Source organism: Hippoglossus stenolepis, chromosome 20 (assembly GCF_022539355.2).
Source record: "Hippoglossus stenolepis isolate QCI-W04-F060 chromosome 20, HSTE1.2, whole genome shotgun sequence".
NCBI lineage: Eukaryota > Metazoa > Chordata > Actinopteri > Pleuronectiformes > Pleuronectidae > Hippoglossus > Hippoglossus stenolepis.
The window spans coordinates 8184805-8205650 of NC_061502.1; the positions used below are offsets into that span (position 1 = coordinate 8184805).

Below are 20846 nucleotides of genomic sequence, written 5' to 3' on the forward strand. Positions count from 1 at the left end.
AAGTAAGACACTGGTGTTGTCGCTTTCTCAGTAACACAAATTCATTCAACTCTAAACCAGATTGTACGATTTTTATCATCAAGTTAAACATGACAGTTGAAGTCTGCTTGTGTTAAATGTGTCATTTCCTGCTTACGGAACTGAACTGTTGCCACTTCACTTTTGACAGCACCCTTGTTTGAACAGGAATGTGAAGTTAGCCATTACCAGGAGAGCACTGAGTGTCCTGTTCCTACCTGAAATGCAGAGATTTGTTGAGTTTTAATCTTTCATGGCACAAGAACTGGGCCGACTCCAGCAATGTATACTTTTTTTTAATTTGCCTCCTTTGTTTCAAAATGTCAAACGTTCTCTATGGAGTCCGCGCCCTGATGGATAAAAGTGATACTTTCAGAAAGCACGGTTTACCTGACAATCACTACCCTGAAACCAGAGAAGTCATCATTTATTCAGAGCTGATGACACACACACACACACGAGCTCAGAGAGGAAACGGGCCGAGGATCACTTCACTTCACAGCCCGCTCTAGCTAACCCTTCTTTCAACCATCATAACGCTCTGAGCTCTCACTTCCTCTTTCATCAGCTCAACTGGTTTCTTTAAAAAAGAAATATTACCGAATCGTTGCAGCTGCTCATTGAAAAGGCGTCACTTCTGTTCTGATCTGGATATATTTTTTTATTATTTCATTAGCAGAGAAAAAGGAAGCGAACAAAATAAAATAATAGAGCAGTATCTAGAAACAATCCACAGAAGGCTGGTGTTGGAGGACCTTTACCTCTACAGGCAGGTGATGATGGAATAAAAAGAAGAAGAAGAAGAGGAGGAGGAGGAGCAGTCACTGAGGCACCTACACTGGAGGTGGCAGGGGGGTTGGGAAATTCGTAAACACTCGCTGGGGCCCAAAAGTCAGTCACAGAAAATAAAAAGGTGCACAGCCAGCTCGTCGGAACACCCACCCAACACATTCACGCACCAACACACCCTCCCCAAAGTGCAAACTCAGCATTTTGAGAACACCTTCTGTTGTAGTAACTGTCTTGATTTTTTTATTTTTTTTTGGGGAAGGGGGCATCTGTGACCCCCTCCTAAGGCAGCTGAAACTACAAAATACTCAAGAGTAATGGAAGCTCTGAGAGGAAAAGAATAAACAGGCAATAATAACAATAATAATAAGACTGGTGGTAACAGGTTGACACCCCTGAAACAACAAAAATATATATCCATATCACAGTGTGTGTGAATATCCAGCGTCCACATAGTGTCTTTGAAAACAAACCGCCACAGCCGACATGATGGATGTATCACTGCACAGGAAATAAGTACTAACACGTTTCCTCATTCATCCCAGTACAATCAGATATGAAAACAGTTAATTTTTTTTTCTTTTCTTCTTCTTCGAGGTCCTAACATATCCACAGTACACATTCTTACACGTTGCAGAGGCAGTTTGAGCCACAAAGGTGATATGCTGATGCTATAGGCGATGGTTTCTGGACGTCCCCCCCCCACCCCCACCCCCATCCTTTGGATATGTAGCTGGGTCGTGAGAATACTGAATGAGAGCTGAGCGGGCAGGGTGGGGGCGAAACGGTAAGTGTGTGTCCCAAAGTCCCCGAAATGATACCAAAAAGGAGGAAATCAATAAAAGTATTTGCAATACGAGCTGGAAATGAAGCTTAATGTATATTTAGACAGTACTGATTATACAGAATGTGAACCAAAGCAAACTAAAAGAAAAGCCAGGCGTAAAACAATTGTTTAAATGAAATCTGGGGTTATAGTGAAGTCATCATTATCAAAAAAAAGAAAAGGAAAGGAAAATAAAACAAATTATAATTGCTACTCTCTTTGATATACTCAGAAGAGAGGTTGTGGTATTAATTGCTTCAGATTGCATTTTTTTTTTCTTTTTTTTTCTTACTCGTGTTTTCATTCTCAGCTACTTTTTTTGTCTCCAAGTGTCCAGGCTGGTGAAGTGGGAGCAACATTAAGATTTGTAATTTGAGGTAAGCCAGGTGAGGCCTTCGCATAGTCCGTCCCCCGTGGTCGCACACGCGGGCTGAACGTACCAATTCCTATCGCGGATCCGGGTCAGGCCCAGCTTCTCCTGGATCTCGTGGGGCTTCATGGCGTCGGGCAGGTCCTGCTTGTTGGCGAAGATCAGGATGATGGCGTCCCGCATCTCCCGGTCGTTGATGATGCGGTGGAGCTCCTGCCTGGCCTCGTCGATCCTGTCCCTGTCGGCACAGTCCACCACGAAAATGAGGCCCTGGGTGCCGGTGTAGTAATGTCTCCAGAGGGGCCGGATCTTGTCCTGCCCACCCACGTCCCAAACGTTGAACTTCACATTCTTGTAGGTGACGGTCTCCACGTTGAAGCCCACCGTGGGGATGGTGGTGACCGACTGTCCCAGCTTCAGCTTGTACAGGATGGTCGTCTTGCCGGCGGCGTCAAGTCCAAGCATCAATATTCTCATCTCCTTGTTGCCAAAGATCTTTGACAGGATTTTGCCCATGTTGTTTGCTGTGCATAAATACTTGGGTTTAAAAAAAAAAAAAAATCACTTCTCTAATGAGACACAGTCCAAGTGGGAGAGGTCAGAGTGTCAGTGTGTGCTGGGAGCCTTCCACGTGACGGCCGCGGTGGGCTCACACAAGTGTCAGTATTCAAAAGGTGCTGACTTTCAAGTTTGAGTTGTACAATTGTGTTGGACTGAGGTGATGTGACCTGAGATGGTGACTCACTGTGAGCAGCGTGTGTGGAGCCCTGGTAGATTTGGGTGGGGATATATTTTCATGATCCACTGGAAGAGGTTAAAAAAAAAAAAATGTGCATCCCCCGACGGCTTCAGAGCAGCTGAGGCCACATTACAGGACTTATTTCTCCTTCAGGAACCAGGCGGATCTGCTGGAGATGTCCACCAGAAGCCTTCAGTAGGTGAATCAGGCCCAGTCCTGAGCCCGGGTTCCCACTTCCTCCTTCGGCAGCTCCACACTTGCCTTCACTCAAATCCAGTCGATGGATTTCACAGCCCCGGGTTTTTCCCCCCTTCTTCTCACGAGCACTCCGGTGCGTTTCTGCCGCGGGACCTCCAGAGGAAGAGCTCCCCAAAAGGTCATTGATTCATCCGACTTTCTTCTCCTCTTCCCCCTGTGACACAAGAGCGGTCCGGAGAAGGGAGGGGTGTTAGTACACGGAGCAACTTTGGGTCCGACAAATTCACCCCTCCGCGGCCGGAAAAGCCGAACAGAGGCGGGGAACACAGAGAAGCGGGTTGACTACCTGCGTTCGCGGCGATCTCCCCTCCGTCCCCGGGCCGTTTCTCCCCGCTCTTGCCGCTCTCTCCGTCGCTCTTCCTCCCTCTCTCTCTGCGGCCGTTCAGTCGAGCTGTGGCGGGGCTGTGTTACCGGAAAAGGTGCGGACCCGGATCAGCCGCCACTTCCTCTACACACACTCCGCCGAGGCGTTCAGGGACACAGTGTGAGCTCGGACATTTGAGGAAGATTTACTACTAAAGTGTTTTTTCAAAATGTATCTCTCCAACATACCTCTACATTATTTTACTTCATTTTATTTTATTTTTAAAATAGTATGTAATAGTTAAAAGTTTGAATAGCGTAAATATATATATTTTTTAAACTTTTTATTTATTTAAAAGGGGACAGTGCACATTAATTAGGATGAGCACAATGGTTCATATAAATGTACCAGAGTTAGTCTCTTAGACTAATTTCATCTGCAGTCCCAGGCAGGTTGATGTTCAAAACTATTTAACCGTTAATATTAATATTTATTTATTTAAAAAAATGTTTTACAGTGTTTACACTTGGTTAGTTACTGACTTTTTGCTATAAATCTATATATATTGTATCACTGTATTTATTTTACCCGTTGGATTATTTCTGATAGCTTTTTGGTGCTGATTAATAAAGTTGGTGGATAAGAAAAATATCACTTTGTGAACTGCAATCAGTTCAGTTCTGAATGTATTATTTTTAAATAAAAAATGATTGAAATAATTTACAACAACAACAATAATCATTTATTAAAAAACATAGTTACAACGTGCTTTATAAATGAAAAAAACACAGAAGTAAAATTACATTAAAGAACATAAAACAAGTAAAAAAACAGACATAAAAGAAAAAATTGAATAATAAAAACCCTGAAAGTGTGACAGAAATGTATTTCAATGATAAAAGCTAGAATGAGTTAAAATCAGGGGAATGCGGTTTAGTCATACTGTAAACTTAAAAATGTATCATAATGAAATACTGCATAGATCAAAATGCCTCGATACAAAGCGGGCAGTTGCATGGGAATGAAGTCTTCAGAATTACGACGACACTTTAAAGCACCATACGCCATTTCGCATGCGCGCTGTAAACGCAGTGAGCTGCAGCGCGGCCCCATTAGCTGCTGCTGACGCCATTTGAGCTTTCAGAGTGAATTTAATCACCTCTGATGCTACATGTGGCTCATGAATCACCCACACATCTGTACACATGAAGCAGAGGTGCGGATTTAGCAGATCCTCTCAGCTCAGGAGGTTTTTACTCATGGTGTTTCCCACACGTTCTGCCATTCATTCAAAACGTCCCTGTATGATCAGGCTGTGACGTGGAGGTTGTGAGTGAGTGGGACTGAGGAACTACAGTGTTTCATTATGAACATTTGTAGAAGTTACCTACATACAAAGGGAATTTCCCAAACCAAACTGTATTATCAGAATCATCTGTACAATAGTAAATATTAAGAGCATGATGTATAATAAAGATACAGTGTGACATTTGATGTTGATAAGTTAATTTCTCATTGAAGGTATCAGCTTATATGCCTATAATACAAAGTTAGCCTGCTTGTTATTGTGATATAAGCAATTGTAAAACGACAGGGACATTATGTTGTATTCTAAACATCAATGATCTAAAACATTTAGACAAGATAACATTAAGGTTAGGAGTAAAAATACAAAAGTCTATTATAATTACTGTTACGGTTCAATGTAATTTCCTTGTAGTCAATGTAAAATTATCCAATCCAGTGTTTGAGTAGCTCTGTATGTTCTGTATGTGGTAGTATAGAATTGAGTATATATATATAAATAATATATAATCATGTGCAGTACTGTTACACTGTTTATATTAGAGTGCTTATAGCTTATGTACTTAAGGTTGTATAGAATAAGCCTAAGTATATATAAATATGATATATAAATGATTTATAATCAGCCATGTGCAGTACTGTTACACTGTTTATATATATCGTTTACCTTGTACATATTTCAATTGTTAGTTTTTAGTTGCTTGTGTTTGTATATAACACAGTAAATCTCACCATAGCAGGCCTAATAAAGGATTATTCAATCTTATCTTATCTTATCTTATAAATATAATATAATACCAAATAAATATAATAAAATGATGAAAATATATCTACATATTTCAGACATTTAAAGCTGTACATTCTAAATATCTCCCAACTGTACACACCTCTATCTTTTGCAGGTTAAAATAACGGAACCCTCTTATTTTAATTCTTAAATTCCTCTTTTGTCTCGTGACCTTCGTGCTGAATTCAAAACTGATCAGAAAGTCGAACACGCGCGCGCACACACGTACCCACAGGTTGGCGGGCGTCGGACCGCGCATGCGCACTCTCCACCTCAGCGCTTCCTCAACTTGATAAGAATGGTAGCCGGAGCACGCCTGCACGTCGTAGGTTAGATAAAGTGACTTCGGGAGCCGCACGCAAGTTCTCACCGCCGGTCAGAATTCCATGGAAGATACTGGTAAGATCCACGAACCCTTAATGCTTCGTGTGGTGGATGTAGGGAGACTAGAAATGTGTTGATTCAACAGAGCTAACGCTAGCTACGAGACGTTGCTAGAGCCGTTGCCAGCGCTAGCCCGCTAGCTAACGTGGAGGAGCCGCGGGTGCCGTCTATCAACTGGACATGTAGGCAAATGCCTAGCACGCTGTAGTTCTGGTTATGTGGCTAGTTTACTCTGAGTTTACCAAGCTCTGATTATATTATAACGTGTCGCCTAGCTGAGTCGAACATATTAGTTAAGGCTATAAAACGTCTTTAGTTTTATTACGTTTCCCCGATACTTGACGAAGGCTGTTGCGAGGCTAACGCTAATCTCTGGTCACTAGTGCTGCGATGGGTGTCGGTGAAACAGGAGTTGAGGCCCAACTTCAGATTGAACTTTGATTATGCAAACAACCTCCCGGGTGCAAACACGGGCTCGAGCTAACGCTAAAGCTAACATTTACCGATTCCAACCGAAGAAGCTACGGGCCTTTGCTGTGAAGTTAAGCAGCTGCGCGTTCTGTTATTTAAGTAACCGAACACGTGGTTACATTATTTTTAGTAGCTTAATGGGGATTTACCCGTAAGCTGTCGTCTGTTTTAATGTTAGAACAAGGAAGTATCCTGTTGCACCAGCAGCTGCTTCTGCCCGGGTGACCTCTTATGGTGTGGAGGGAACTTATAGTCAATGTTTGATGATAATATGAGCTTCTGCAAGTTAATATAAAACACGCGTCAGGATATGAACGTACAATTCGTATGATGCGTATCACGTGACGATCATGAAATTATGAAATGTGATAGCATGAGTAAAACATGTTCCTATACCACACAAGTTCTGGAAACTTCTTTATCTACATTTTGTGCTTTTTGAGGTGCTGACTGGTGGTAAATTATTACAATGTGGTCAAATTCGGCTCTGTTTGTGTGTGCTCATAAAACCTAACATGACCAATCCAACCTGCTTTTCAACAGACCTGCACCTCTCAGACAACACCCTTACTGGAATGCTGGACACTGAGTCCACTGCCATGGAGAGCAATGGGGATGCTTTTCTTCCTGAACTTCCTGTTTTAGGCCAAACTGCCGAATGGTCCCTGGGCCAAGTTGCTCCAGAGCCACTCACAACCATCTTGCCTGAGGACTCTGATGCGTCCGAGGATGGTGCTGGGGAACCACAGCAACCAACTCAGGAGATGAATTCTACAGAGCTGGGATCTGTGGAGAAGGCCGTCGAGCAGTTTCAGCTCGCCAGTGCTCAGCTTCTCCAAGAGGAGCAGCCGCCACAGCCCACAGAAGAACCAGAACAGCCACCAGAACAGCCACCAGAGCACAAAGCAGAGTCTGTGGATGCTGAGCAAGAATGCCAAGAGATGAGTGTGGAGCCAAGTGCTACTGTACAAGATGGCAGTCAAGGTGATTAACATAGATTGATGGATTACTTTATTGATTGCTGGAGGGAGATTAAATAGAAGATTTGGTATTTAGTTATTATGAAGTTGGTCTTAGTTTAACCATAAGAAAGATGTGCAACAAAAGTAAGATTTAGTGTTGATCATGACTAACTAGTTCTCTAAAGGAGATCCCTCTTCAATAATACACTCAACTGAAGTGTTTAGCAGCTACTCTAAACAATGCTATTGGTCACATGACCAAACACATGAGGCACTGTTCATTTGTTTCTCAAACACATCAGATTTTACTGCAATAAAGTTCAGTCTTAGTATGATTCTATAAAAACTGCACCATAGGGTTTTTGAAAAAGTGTCAACATTTTTATTTTGTTTTTGCACTTAGTGTAATTTATTGGTAAAAATAAGAGTATCACTGTTGGTCACATAATAGCAAGTGTAAAGTATTTTAACCTCCATTAGTGCAACTAATTGATTTGCCCAATACCTTCTTCAGATGGGACCGAGGCACCACAGGTTACAGAGGATGGCATGGAGCTGGAAGAACCATCCAAAGAGACAACAGAAGAAGAAGCGACTGTTGCTCCAGAGCCACCGCTGCCCAGTGAGTTTGAAAAACTCTTTAAAGGCTGCGAGGAGAACCCAGAAGACTTCAATGGTTGGGTCTACTTGCTGCAGTATGTGGAGCAAGAGGTAAAATAAAATAGAGAGATTATTAAAGTATGTTTAGTTTAAACATTTCTAAAGTTGAACTTTTACATAACCTCTTTCTGTGAATCTTTTTGGTTTCTCTCATTGCAGAACGTCCTTGAATCTGTGAGAACTTCATTTGATTTATTCTTCCTACGCTATCCCTACTGCTATGGCTACTGGAAGAAGTATGCAGATATCGAGAAAAAGCACGGCAATGTGCAGGTTGCAGAAGAGGTAAATATACACATTATTAGGACATACACACATTTATTGCCTTTATATTGTATTTTTTCTACCTTTTGATTGTCTGGTCAAATAGTTTCTTGTTGTGCAGTTATTAAAGATACTAAGCTATAAGGGCAAAGAGAGATCTTATAAGAATTTTAGCAAATTAGCGCCAGTCATTGACAGGCTTTTTGTTTCATCTCTGCCAAGGTATACAGAAGAGGCTTGCAGGCCATCCCTCTCAGTGTGGACCTGTGGCTGCACTACCTGGCCTACATCAAGGAGAACTCAGACCCTATAGACCCAGAGACGGAGGGACACATTCGAGCGTAAGTAAAACACATCACGTCAACAGAACCTAAAGCTAAAATCTAAATGGCCCTATCTTTATGTGTAAATAATCGAATTTAACCACACATTGATGGTTTTTTAACAGTATTTGGCCCTTTTGAAACATCAAATATAATTTTTATAATCTTTTCTTCATTTTCTACCATCAGTACTTATGAACAGTCGGTGCTTGCAGCAGGCACAGACTTCCGCTCAGACCGTCTGTGGGAGTCTTTCATCAGCTGGGAGACGGAGCAAGAGAAGCTGGCAAATGTCACTGCTGTCTATGATCGCATCTTGGGCATCCCAACCCAGCTATATTCCCAGCACTTTCAGAGGTAAGGGGAAAGAAGAAGAAGATGGTGGTTGCAGTCATGTTGTGTCTGATTTTTATCAGCTCCAAGCACCAGAGTTGCAGGATCTTCTGAGATGAAAAAATATTTATTTTTGCAAGAACATTTTTGTGAATATGGCTTGCTCTTTGGGGCACTCAGCTCCATACAAAAACAAATCGGAGAACTTTTTCCTTTAAGCCATTTAGATTAAAATACAATACTCTATTAAAATTTTTGAGTTGAATCTTTATCTACACTTTGAATTGCCTTGTTGAAATGTGCGATACAAATAAACTTGCCTTTTCAAACTTTGCAGCTTCAAAGATCATGTGCAGAACAACAACCCTAAACACTTCCTGTCAGAGAAGGAGTTCATCGAGATGAGGCTTGAGCTCTCTAAATCCAGCCTTGTGTCGATGGTCGGCAGCGATGGAGAGACGCCTGCTGCTGAGGAGGAGCTACCACCTGGAACAGACGATCTTGCTGATCCTGCAAAGGTAGAAATCCAACTTCTAGTCCTGGAGGGGTGACGCATTTAGCAAAATTGTTGCAGGTAGGGGATAGTAGGAGCTTAACTTGATGAAATAGAAAGAAACATTTGTTCAGGTTTGAAGGGGTGTTTTTATGTCAGCAGCCAAGCCAATGAATGCCAGTGGGGATTCAAGGTGGCTTCCAATCAGAGACTCGTCTTAAATCTAAAAGGATGACCTGAGGCCCATTGATCCCAGCACCTGCACCCAGAGGCTGATGTGCTGGGTGCATACATACTCTCCCCTCTGCAGGCTTCTTGTGTCTGGCAAGCTCATGGTGATGTAAATTCTTGGCTGCAGGTCTAGCAGTTTTTACATCAAGTGGAGAATCTGAAGTACACATGACAGTGTTGACCTTTTTTTTTGTGTGTTTTTATGTAGAGAGTGACAGAGATCGAGAATATGCGCCACAAAGTCATCGAGGTTCGGCAGGAAGTATTCAACCACAATGAACATGAAGTCAGCAAGCGCTGGGCCTTCGAGGAAGGGGTATGTGTCTTTTCGCCACCACAGTGTTAATTATTGTAAATGTTTTTCTTTGTATTTTTGCCTCTGTATAACAATAATTAATTTGTATGTCTTTATAGATTAAGAGACCATACTTCCATGTCAAAGCCTTAGAGAAGACCCAGCTGAACAACTGGAAGGAGTACCTGGACTTTGAGATTGAAAATGGGTCTCCGGAGCGCGTGGTCGTTTTGTTTGAACGATGCCTCGTTGCCTGTTCTCTCTACGAAGAGTTTTGGACCAAGGTAAAGTCACCGCTAACCCCTCTCTCATTCCCGATTCCTCCCTGCACTTCCCCCTCATCAACGATGATAATCACATCGACAAAGTAAATCGTCCTGCACTCTCTTTGCGTGTAACGTTGATATGTGACTGTATCTGTTGTATTAGGGGATGGCCAGCTTGCCACACAAGATTTGACTGCAGCATTTGCCAACTACTACGTTGCATCTTCTTCGTCTCCCACTACCTTACAGAAACTTATCTAATTGGTTCCATGAAGGTGCTGATGGGTTTACACAGAAAATTTCTAAAAACGATCTTGTCAATGAAGAAATTCAGTGTTTCTGTCAACTGAAAATGTGGATTTAAAATGTGTTGTCTCTTTTGCCTCTCTTTCTCCTCTATTCTTTTTTTCTCTGTCCTCTCCTGCACTTTTTCCAACTCGCTTTCTCTTTCTCACTCAAGTATGCAAAATATGTAGAGAGCTACAGCACTGAATGTGTGAGACATGTCTACAAGAAGGCGTGTAACATCCACCTGCCCAAGAAACCTGCCATCCACCTGCTGTGGGCGGCCTTTGAGGAGCAGCAGGGTGAGTGACACTCAGTCAAACTAACATGCATATTGAACTTAGCAGTCAAATTAACCAAGGAGACGATGAGGAACTTAACATGTGCAAAGTGACATGTGGTCCAAAAACCTAAAATTACAGTATTTTGACTTGAGTTCATGTTCTATTTGCTCAGGCCAAGTGGAGGAGGCTCGTGACATTCTGAAGTCCCTGGAAGTGGCAGTCCCAGGTATGGCCATGGTGCGCCTTCGGAGGGTCAGTCTCGAGCGTCGCCACGGTAATTTGGAGGATGCAGAGGTGCTGTTAAGGGAGGCCATGGATTCTGCGGAGGCCGTTTCCGAGACATCTTTCTATGCTGTGAAGCTGGCGAGGCAGCTGATGAAGGTGCAGAAAAGTCTGAGCAAAGCCAGGAAGGTGCTGCTGGATGCTATCGAAAAAGACCAGGTGAGGAACTAGTCGGTCAACTCTACATACCAACATGGTGGATTTGGCTTTAGGTTTAGGAGCTGAACAAATCTGCAGACCGTTACTGTAAGGGAAAACCGATTAATAAGAGTAATTTTGTCATGATGGGGTTTGCACTGCTTACTGATGGATTTTGTCATTTTAAATGTTTTTATTTTTATTTACTTTGTTCAGAATGAAGTCAACATGATTGCACTGCCTGAATCTGTACAATTTAACAAGTGAATTTCCTTGCTCCTCTTCTGCCTTTACAGACGAGTCCAAAACTGTATCTAAACCTGCTTGAGCTGGAGTACAGTGGGGACGTGACGCAGAACCAGGCAGAGATCTTGGCTTGTTTCGACCGAGCCTTGAACAGTCAGATGCCCCTGGAATCTCGCCTCCTCTTCTCCCAGCGCAAGGTTGAATTCCTTGAGGACTTTGGCACCGACATCAATGTGTGAGTTTCTTTTGTTAAATTTAAAATAGTGTGTGTTATAAATATACACATAAGTATTCATTCTTATTTATTTTTTTTACATCTCTCAGGCTTGTGGCTGCATATGACGAACAGCAGAAACTACTGAAAGAAAGTGAACCCACGAAGCGGAAAGCGGAGAACGGGTATGACAGGTGGATATGGGAACAGGGCTTGGGTCACATCACAATTTTCACAATTCTTTCAAGTAACTTATCACTCTTGGAAAATATTTTTGAGCAGTTTGACCAGTTGTCTGTAGTTACTGGTTGGGTCACAGTAATGTAACAGGCGATATTTCATGGTGACCTTCTTTACAAGAGAATTTACTAACTTAAATCTTTTCGTCCGCAGCTCTCAGGAACCTGATTCCAAGAAACAACGTGTGGATGACAGTTCCGCGGGTGCAGCAAATGCAGCGACAGACGCGCAGGCAAACAACTCGGCTTATAACTACAACTGGTATCAGGTAGGTCTCATACCCAAGTCCAAGGTTTCCTTACTTTCCTTTTTTGTCGCACCGAACATATATGGCCATTTACTTTATTTTACAGTGTATCCTCTAGGATATTCTTTTTAGCAGTGGTGGCAGAAAATGAATAAATGTGGGTGGACTGCCCGTAAAATGTTGGACTTTTTTTCACTTTGTTTCGATTTGTGTCTCAAACTCTCGAGCTGATCAACTGTATGTTCTCAACTCTTCTCTTTTTCTCTCCTTTTCATCAGCAATATGGCGGTTGGGGACAGAACTCCTGGGGGCAGTACAACCAATACCCCCAGTATAACCAGTACTACCCCCCTCCTCCAACATGATGAACAAAATCCTGACCTGAAGTCGGAGACTCAGAGGAAATCATCCTTTCTGACCTGCCTACATCACTGAACAGGGCTTCTTCACAGGGTGTCATGGATATTTCAACCCAACCACAGACTTGCAGCAGCCGATTTGTTCCTCCTTTCTGGTTTCGAGTGTGCTCATCAGTTAAATTACACTTTGTAGCTATTGGTTGGAGTAGAATAGACTTGGCCCTCCATGGCATTCATGTTTAATATAATATAACTTGCAATGATCATCTCCAACAATGGAGGTGCTTTATTTTGGGTGTTCTTAATGCATGTTATTTGTGAAGGCAGAGTTATATTTTCCCTGTTACGAAGGCTTTTTAATTTTTTTAGATTGGATGACTTAGTTTGGTCTCTTTCTTTGTGTTTAAACTTGTAAAGGAGACCTTCATGTGTGTACCTCTGAGTCATGTTTCCCCTTCTCAAACTGAAAGATTTTTAATATTTCATGGTTCTGTTTCCACAAAACATGAAGAGTTACTCTTTTTTTTTTTTTTATTTTGACTTGATTTCCTAATAAAGACAACAATATCCTGAACTGTCTCGTTGATTTAATCTTTCTTACTATTGCTGTGTGGGTTAAATAAATGCTGAAGATCTCATGAGCTCTTAAGAGACATTACACAGACAATCCTATCAAGTATTTTGGAATAAAACTTTTATACTACAAGCAATGAATTTTTAACATGGTCCAATGTGCATATGAGCGAAAACCTAGTATTGTAAAGTTAAATTTGCATATGACCGATTGTTAAGAGTTTTTTTTCTTTTCTACTGAGTCACGTAAAGGAACTGACCCATGGTTTATAAATATGAAAATGTACATTTAAACCTCAAACATGTGATTCTAAAGCAGCTATATAGTCTCTTACCCTCCGTTTAGCTTCTGATTTTATTACCTGCTTGTGTGGTAAAGTTTAAATCACCAGAAAAATGCGAAGTATTGAATTACTGCCGATTTTTTCCACGCAAACAAAACGCACCACCCTTCAACTTGTGATGGGCGTGGCTACAGAGGCGGAAGTACGTAATGTCTGCACATGCGCGGTGTGGTCCCTTCAGCAGCCCTTTTTATGCCTAGCGTTGATCGACTAGCATCAAGCGAGGTAAGGCCTGTGCGTTTTCAGAGAAAAACCCTAAATTCGACAAACCCCGACAGGTTTAAGTTGACAAATATAACACGTATGTCACCGCGTATCACGTTACATCTTATTTTGAGCAGTTACGGGTTATATTACGTGTTTTTATGCGGCTTTATGAAACGTGTGCCCCATGTGGCTAACCACGCTAGCATAGCATTAGCGCGATACCCGTAGACACAAGTGTGTTCCCGGCACGTTGCTCTGCTTCTCTTCCGTTTCCAAGTTTTCAGTTTTTGAAAAGCGTTTATACACATTCGTGTATGTTTGTAGCTGTAATTTCATTCTGATGTGACTTATTTTCAGACAGGGTAAATACATGGCGGGTTAGGGGTGGGGGGGTCCTTGTTCGCTGTCACATATAAATCCAAAGCCACGAGCTGATTTCCGCGTCAATTACATGTTTAAATGAAAGTCAATGTTTAATCGTTGGGCCTTGTGTTTTCTTCCAGCATCAAGATGCAGCTGTTTTTGCGTGCACAGAACACTCACACCCTTGAGGTGACCGGACAGGAAACTGTTGGACAGATCAAGGTAAAATCTCAACAAGTTGTGCAGTTGACTTTTAAGATATCCTGGTCATTTTTTAACAGCTTATTATTAACACCCAAGTTGAATTCTTATGTGGAAACGTGTATGAGAATACCTGTATCTCTGGTTTCTCTCTCAGGCTCATGTCCAGGATCTAGAGGGTCTCCTGGTCGAGGATCAGGTGCTTCTGCTTGCCGGGTGCCCACTGGAGGATGATTCCTCCCTGGCATCCTGTGGAGTCTTGGAGCACTGCACCCTGGATGTAGCTGGCAGGCTGCTGGGAGGTGAGTTCACTAACGCAACACTTAATAGCATGTTTGTCCACCAAAGAGAACATGCACATCCATTTTAAATACAAGTGGCACACATGGTGTGGCCCCCACAGGTTGGTTTTAAACTTTAGAACTTATTGGACGTGTCCTGACTATGATTTCCTTTTCTCCCCTACAACAGGTAAGGTCCACGGATCTCTGGCCCGTGCTGGAAAAGTGAGGGGACAGACACCCAAGGTAAAGAGACATTAGTTTTCTGTCCTGTTCCAGTATAATTTTAAATGTTATTAATTTACAACATGTCTTGCATTTGGGATTGTCTCATGAATGTGAAAAATAAGACTCTCTTTGCCATCTCGTTGTCCAGGTTGAAAAGCAGGAGAAGAAGAAGAAGAAGACTGGCCGTGCCAAGCGTCGCATCCAGTACAACCGGCGCTTTGTGAACGTTGTGCCCACCTTCGGAAAGAAGAAGGGACCCAACGCCAACTCCTAAATGCTTCAATGCCCCAAAGGAGAAGCGTGATCACCACCTGTCAGTTTTTATCAAGTTAAATGTTATCCTGTACAGAATAAAATTTGGCTTGGACAGAACTGAATGTTGTGTGACGTGTCCTGCAATGGAAGTCTTATTTTCAAACCAGTAGCTTAGCTTACAGCAGTTTATTAAACTAGAATGGCACTAAGTAGAGTGCATACCTCTGCCAAGGCCCAATAGTGCCCTCAAATTCAAGCCAGCTGCACTAACTTGTACAGATTCATAAATATCTGAATATGTAGGATTTAACATTCAATACCATGATTGTGGGGAAAAAAGTCACCATGTTAAGATGGAGAACTACTGCATCTGTCCCCAGATCTACACTAAAATTTAAAAGGTTCTTTCCTGACTCATACGGACTTTCCTTCCAGGTTTCATGGTTCAGTTATCTCAAACTGACGGACCTTTGCTGAGGTAAACATTTACCATTTTGTGGTATATATATATAGAAGCAAGGTAAAGTGCTCCGTTTGCCTTTTAATTTCTGTTCTCTCAAATTTGCTTAATAAATTGGTTTAATCTACCAATAGCATGCTGTGTATAATCCTGCAAATGATACACACATTAAATATACTTGCACAGTCAGTGGTTAATAAGGTAGACCAGAAAGCAATTTCCTTTAAGTATGAACTAAGTCCACAAAACAAGTTTATTTATCAATTACATTTTACATGTAAACAGAAACAAAAATATTTCAGGATGATTATATGTACATTATTAACAAGCCATTCCATTTGGCCAAAAACATTTGAAGTAAGTGGTCGTTTTTTCTTGATGCAGCCTGTTGTACATAATGTAATGTGAGATAAGGTGTAGAGGAAGTAGTCACAGCACAGTCGCGATCGTGTTGTCCATCTGTAAGTGTGATGCATGCTGGCAAACGTGAAGTCAGTTAATCCACTGACACAAGCTCCACTTCAAAGATCAGCTTGGCATTGGGTGGTACTCTGTTGGAGCTGGGGTTAAGGAGAAGATGGCTGAAAATGAATTTAGCATCAGATCAAATTACAAAAGGAACAAATGACCCCCAGTGTTGGCAGGACAACATTTCACTGCAACTATACAAGACACACAGACAGTGGGAAACAATCAGCCACAGAAAAGGATACTTGTTGTCAGGGAGACCCTTCTTTCCATAGGCCCACTCTGGTTCGATCTCCACTCGGGCTGTTTCCCCCTTGCTCATTGTTAGCACGGCCTCATCCCACTGTGAAAGTAACAGATTAAATATGATGAGGTGGTGGAGGGAAGAGTCACACTGAGGAACTGAAGATGCGTTCAGACGTGCACTGACATCCCCGGACATTCTCCAGAGGGGCTGTGTGTACGAGTGGGAGGCTCTTGACTCTCTGTAAAGCTTCACCGGCCAGAACCCTATTTAGATACTCAGCAGCATGTCTGAATGAGCCATCACGACAACACAGCAGCAGATCCTCCGCAGGATTTACCAAGAGCAAGAGATTGTGTTGATTTGGTTTCTAACACACGACAGATGCATAAATGAAAAAACTAAAAATACAATTATCTCAGGAAGGAAAAAGCAGAGCCACACACGTAGAAGATGTCTAGAGGTATTTTAAGATAAGAGGGATGATGTGTGGTAAACAAAAACACGTTATCTCCACAGTTAACATAACACATTACATCCTGCCTCTGCAATGCTGCCCCCACCTGAGCGTTACGGATATTTCTGTGTTGTTGTGAACGCGTCTGAGCAGAGAGAATCTCCTGCTGCATTGTTCATATGTGAAAGGCAAAACCTCTGGAGAAAGTCAGACATTCTCTGGGGTACATATCTGAGAACAGCTTGAGAGACGTTTGGATGAACAGCACAATTAACATGATATTGACTTACTCCTCTGATGACTCTTCCCAAACCGACCTTGAAGCACAGTGGTTTGGTCTGTCTCTTCTTTCTGGCGGCTGTAGAAACACAAGTGAAGCGATGGTTTAAACCTGATTGGAAGTGGCCAGATGATAAAAGCACAATATTTAAAGGTGCACTTTGGTCAAACCTGCGGGAATATTGGTGTCAAACACAGTTCCATCCTCCAGGGAGCCAGTGTACCAGCAGCCCACAACGTCGCCCTTCTTTGGGAAGTTGGTCTTGTCGCCTTTCTTCAGTACCGACTTGAAGTACTTGGGCGGACCCTGAGAAAAGCAACGCAGGTTCATAATCGTTTTTTTGTGCACGTAAAGCAAACATTAAAAACGTGTCCATCTTCACCATCCTGCACCATTACCTCATCTACCACCTCTACTTTAACTTCTTTGGGCTTTTCTTCAATTTTCACATCTCTGATATGCTCGGTCACTTCTTTTATTGGATCTGTGCCTTTAAATTTCTGCAACACACAGAAAGCACAACACAACACACACACATTGTTTACATGAGGCTGTCAACCATCACACACATTGTTTACATGCGGCTGTCAACCATCTCAGTGTACATCATCCCCAGTGACGCGGTGGCTACTCACTTTGCTCTCGAACAGCTCATTGTAAGCGATGATCAGTTGCTCTTTCTTGGCCGTTTTGGAGACATTTTTGATGTTGCCCAGCAGCTTGTGCTCGTTAAGGAACTGAAACAAAAAGACGTTAGGAACGTTAATGACGTTGGCTAAATTGAACGATTACGTGTTTTTATTTAATAAGAAATAACGTTAAACAGTGAATGCAGCTGTCTCTACTAGTGGTCAGATGAAATACTGTTTACAAAAACACCAGTGTAACTATTGAGTATAACATGTGTTGTCGTGTTTTTAGCTTTGCGGGATGCTAAACCACTGCAGCTTTCCTGATGTGGCTCTGCTGCAGCTAACCACGCTGCATGCTGCACTTCTCACTGAGGTTTACAACTTGAACCTGGACATATTCACACCGAGATCACGCACGGGAAAGAGGCGCGAACATACCGAGTGGGCTGCATTGTCCTGGATGAATTTGATTATGTCTTTTTTGGGCAAATCGTCACTTTTGAGCTGCTCATCGTTCCACTCCCGTGCTGGTTCGGCCGCCATCTTGAAAGGCGAACTGTTCAACTTTGACCCCCAGTGGCGCATTTGAGGCACTGCAAACACTTCCGTATCTTATTTTCAGAGTACGCATGTTTTATTATTTTTATTATTTTTATTATATTATTTACTGCCACGGTTTAGCTCATAAAATGGAAGGCGATATTATTTAGGACTTGACAAGAGAAAAAAACTAATAAACAAATAGATAAATAGATAAAAATAAAAAAATATAACACCCTCCCATTATTCGACATGACTCAAGTAATAGGTGGAAAAACACTCTGAAGTGTGTCCTGCAACCTAGTGGACATATGTGAGTATAATATTTCATCAGGAGACAAACATGTGCCTTAACTTAGAAATGCAAAAGTAAACATATTAAGAGGACGCGAATTGCATCAAAACATTACAACTTACATTCATTCTTTCATTCATTCAGTCCTCAGTGTCTCGTCTTCAGCCGGTGCAGAAATGCCGCAGCTCATATTTTAACCAACACCAAGTGTATAGGGCCCATATCTCTCCAATCGTTGCCTCCCTTCATTGGCTGGTAGTTAAATTAAGAATAAATTTCATGATTATTTTTAATAACTTTCAGAGCCCAGCACAGTCTGGCCCTCCAGTTATATTATGGAGATACTAACTCCCTTTGCTTCAAGTCGTAATCTATAATCTCCCAACTATCACTTGCTAGTCTCTAAATCAAGGCTGGTAACTAAGGGTGACCAGGCTTTTGGCATCAGGACCCCGAGGCTCTGTAACTTCTTGCCTGAGGAGAGTAGACTTGCTCACACTGTACCTGGTTTTAAATCAGTGCTTAAAACATATTTATAGAGAAAAACCGGTAAAATTGTCTTTTTTTCTTTTCTTTTGATGCCTGATTTGAACTGGTTTTAACGGATGTTGTTTCTTTTCAATATTGTCTTTTATGTTATTTTTCATTTTTACTTGTGTTGTTTTATTCCCATATATTTTGTAAAGTACTTTGTAACCCTTTTCTAGATATGTGCTATATGTCAATACAGTTTTATTACTATATATTTGTATAAGTCATTTTTTCACCTCCATTCATTGCTATTTAAATATGTTATATTAATCGTCAGGTATTTTGTAACTTAGACATCTTATGCTGCCTTTAATATTGTGTATGAGAGACATAAAGAATTGGTGCTCTGGCATTGCACCTTGAGACAGTTCCAATTCTTGAGAAAATAACAACAATCTTGTGATTTAGCGCCATTCAAACCAAACTGAATTATACCTGAAGAGTGTAGCTTTATTCTACATTTATTCCTGTGTGTTGTGTCACTTTTCAGCCTCTCGTTTCCTTTATCAGATGACATGTCAGTCTCATGTTATTGTTGCATCACTTGGCCTTCCCGTAGGCGAGCTCGCTGCTGTGCAAATAGAAATCTGACATTCATGTACCGACACAAAGACCAGCATAAATAACCTTGCTCACCTCGATTCATCACTAACCTAGAAAGACAGTCACCCGATGATGATGATGATGATTTGCCACCACTATACCTAGCTGTACAAGAAGGGGTTTACCCTGGTTTGTTACTAGGCAACAACAGTGACACTGGGTGAGAAGCTCATGAGGAGGAGGAGTGGACTAATTATCTCTTTAGAGGAAATCTCCCAGGTCCCATTTCATCTCCTTTACTTTGCCTGTGAAGGAAAGATTGTCACAACTGCACAAAGTGTGGAAGTGAATTAGCTTCAGGAGAAATGAAAGAAATGTACTAACTCTGTACTTTATAAAAACAAGAAAGAAGAAAGAAAAAGAAGAAACAAATGGGCCCACGCTTTGGCATTGACGATCTGATGTTGTCTTTATGGTGACATACATAAACTTGCCATTTATCTGTGTATAGTACAAGTTGCTTTTAGTTAACACTTGGCCAGAGGGCCTACTTAAAATCTCCTTGTCTCTTTCCTTCATTCTTATGCTGCCAGCATAATGTTTGCTTGCTCTCTCTCTCTCTCTCTCTCTCTCTCTCTCTCTCTCTCTCTCTCTCTCTCTCTCTCTCTCTCTCTCACTGCTCATGAGTGGGAATGAAACCTGCGTCACAGAAAGTTCCAGGAGAAAAGGCGTTTGAGGATCACACGCCTGGTGCATCGTGTTGTGATGAAGAGTTTCTTAGGAATGCAAAGCTGAGCAGCTTAGATGAGCTCACACATCAAGTGAGGAAAGAATCCAAATTGATTCGGCTCCTGAGAGCTCTTCACGACGGCAGGTTACACAAACAAGTCATACACAGTCTGAGATGTGCCTCTCCACACAGAGATCGCAAACAATATCACTCTCAAGTGGTGTTTCCAGAACTGTGGCCTTAATTCAAATTAAAAACATGTCAGTCAAACTGTTTGGCAAAGGCCATGTTTTAAAGTTTATGGTCAATGCTCAGACAATGTATTATATGCATTTTATATGCTGTATAAAAGATGAAACATGTGAAATTATAATTGAAGATGTATTAGTAACCAGTCAATCAATCTATCAATCAATCTATCAATATATTGTAATGGAAATTTACTTAATAACTTCTTAGTTTATGCTTACAGATACTATTTCCTCTCCAACACATTTAGGATGCAGCCTATCAGCCACAGTTTTACAGGCGATAAGTTCCAGACACAGAACAACACATTCACACACCCCCCTCTGCATGTTTTGGGGTCAGGAGGTAACCCACACAGAGACACTTAAATATGAGCACAGACACTTCACATTTCATCATACTTGCAACCTCCACCTTGCCTGTGCGATCCATTCTGCAGAAAGCTTTTTACAAATAAATTTACAAAGACAACTTGTCTCAGAACCTCGTTTGTTGACCAAATTTCAACCACACTATCTATCTATCTATCTATCTATCTATCTATCTATCTATCTATCTATCTATCTATCTATCTATCTATCTATCTATCTAT

General features: G+C 41.7%; 4 protein-coding genes across 5 annotated transcripts; 2 read left to right on the plus strand and 2 right to left on the minus strand.

Moving 5' to 3' along the window:
• Positions 1-658: 658 nt before the first annotated feature.
• Positions 659-3462, minus strand: arf6a (ADP-ribosylation factor 6a). Its single transcript, XM_035144137.2, has 2 exons — positions 3287-3462; positions 659-3154 (listed from the first exon to the last, which is right to left on the minus strand). Exon 2 carries the CDS (start codon positions 2517-2519, stop codon positions 1992-1994), a length of 528 nt encoding a protein of 175 aa, XP_035000028.1. The 5' UTR covers positions 2520-3154; positions 3287-3462; the 3' UTR covers positions 659-1991.
• A 2179-nt stretch (positions 3463-5641) lies between these two features.
• prpf39 (PRP39 pre-mRNA processing factor 39 homolog (yeast)) lies at positions 5642-12947 on the plus strand. Of its 2 annotated transcripts, none has more exons than XM_035144105.2 (15): positions 5642-5795; positions 6795-7235; positions 7728-7924; positions 8033-8158; positions 8360-8478; positions 8650-8817; positions 9131-9311; positions 9726-9833; positions 9932-10096; positions 10539-10665; positions 10820-11088; positions 11364-11548; positions 11638-11721; positions 11921-12035; positions 12293-12947. In XM_035144105.2, the coding sequence occupies exons 1-15, from the start codon at positions 5783-5785 to the stop codon at positions 12377-12379; spliced, it is 2385 nt and encodes a 794-aa protein (XP_034999996.1). In that variant the 5' UTR covers positions 5642-5782; the 3' UTR covers positions 12380-12947. The 2 variants fall into 2 exon arrangements, with proteins under 2 accessions (XP_034999996.1, XP_034999997.1); XM_035144106.2 differs by having other exon boundaries at positions 11638-11712.
• A 457-nt stretch (positions 12948-13404) lies between these two features.
• faua (FAU ubiquitin like and ribosomal protein S30 fusion a) lies at positions 13405-14942 on the plus strand. Its single transcript, XM_035144398.2, has 5 exons — positions 13405-13515; positions 14001-14082; positions 14219-14363; positions 14533-14588; positions 14719-14942. The coding sequence occupies exons 2-5, from the start codon at positions 14008-14010 to the stop codon at positions 14842-14844; spliced, it is 402 nt and encodes a 133-aa protein (XP_035000289.1). The 5' UTR covers positions 13405-13515; positions 14001-14007; the 3' UTR covers positions 14845-14942.
• A 560-nt stretch (positions 14943-15502) lies between these two features.
• On the minus strand, positions 15503-17964 carry fkbp3 (FKBP prolyl isomerase 3). Its single transcript, XM_035144397.2, has 7 exons — positions 17805-17964; positions 17370-17471; positions 17133-17234; positions 16905-17040; positions 16745-16812; positions 15999-16096; positions 15503-15836 (listed from the first exon to the last, which is right to left on the minus strand). The coding sequence occupies exons 1-7, from the start codon at positions 17949-17951 to the stop codon at positions 15782-15784; spliced, it is 708 nt and encodes a 235-aa protein (XP_035000288.1). The 5' UTR covers positions 17952-17964; the 3' UTR covers positions 15503-15781.
• Positions 17965-20846: the final 2882 nt, after the last annotated feature.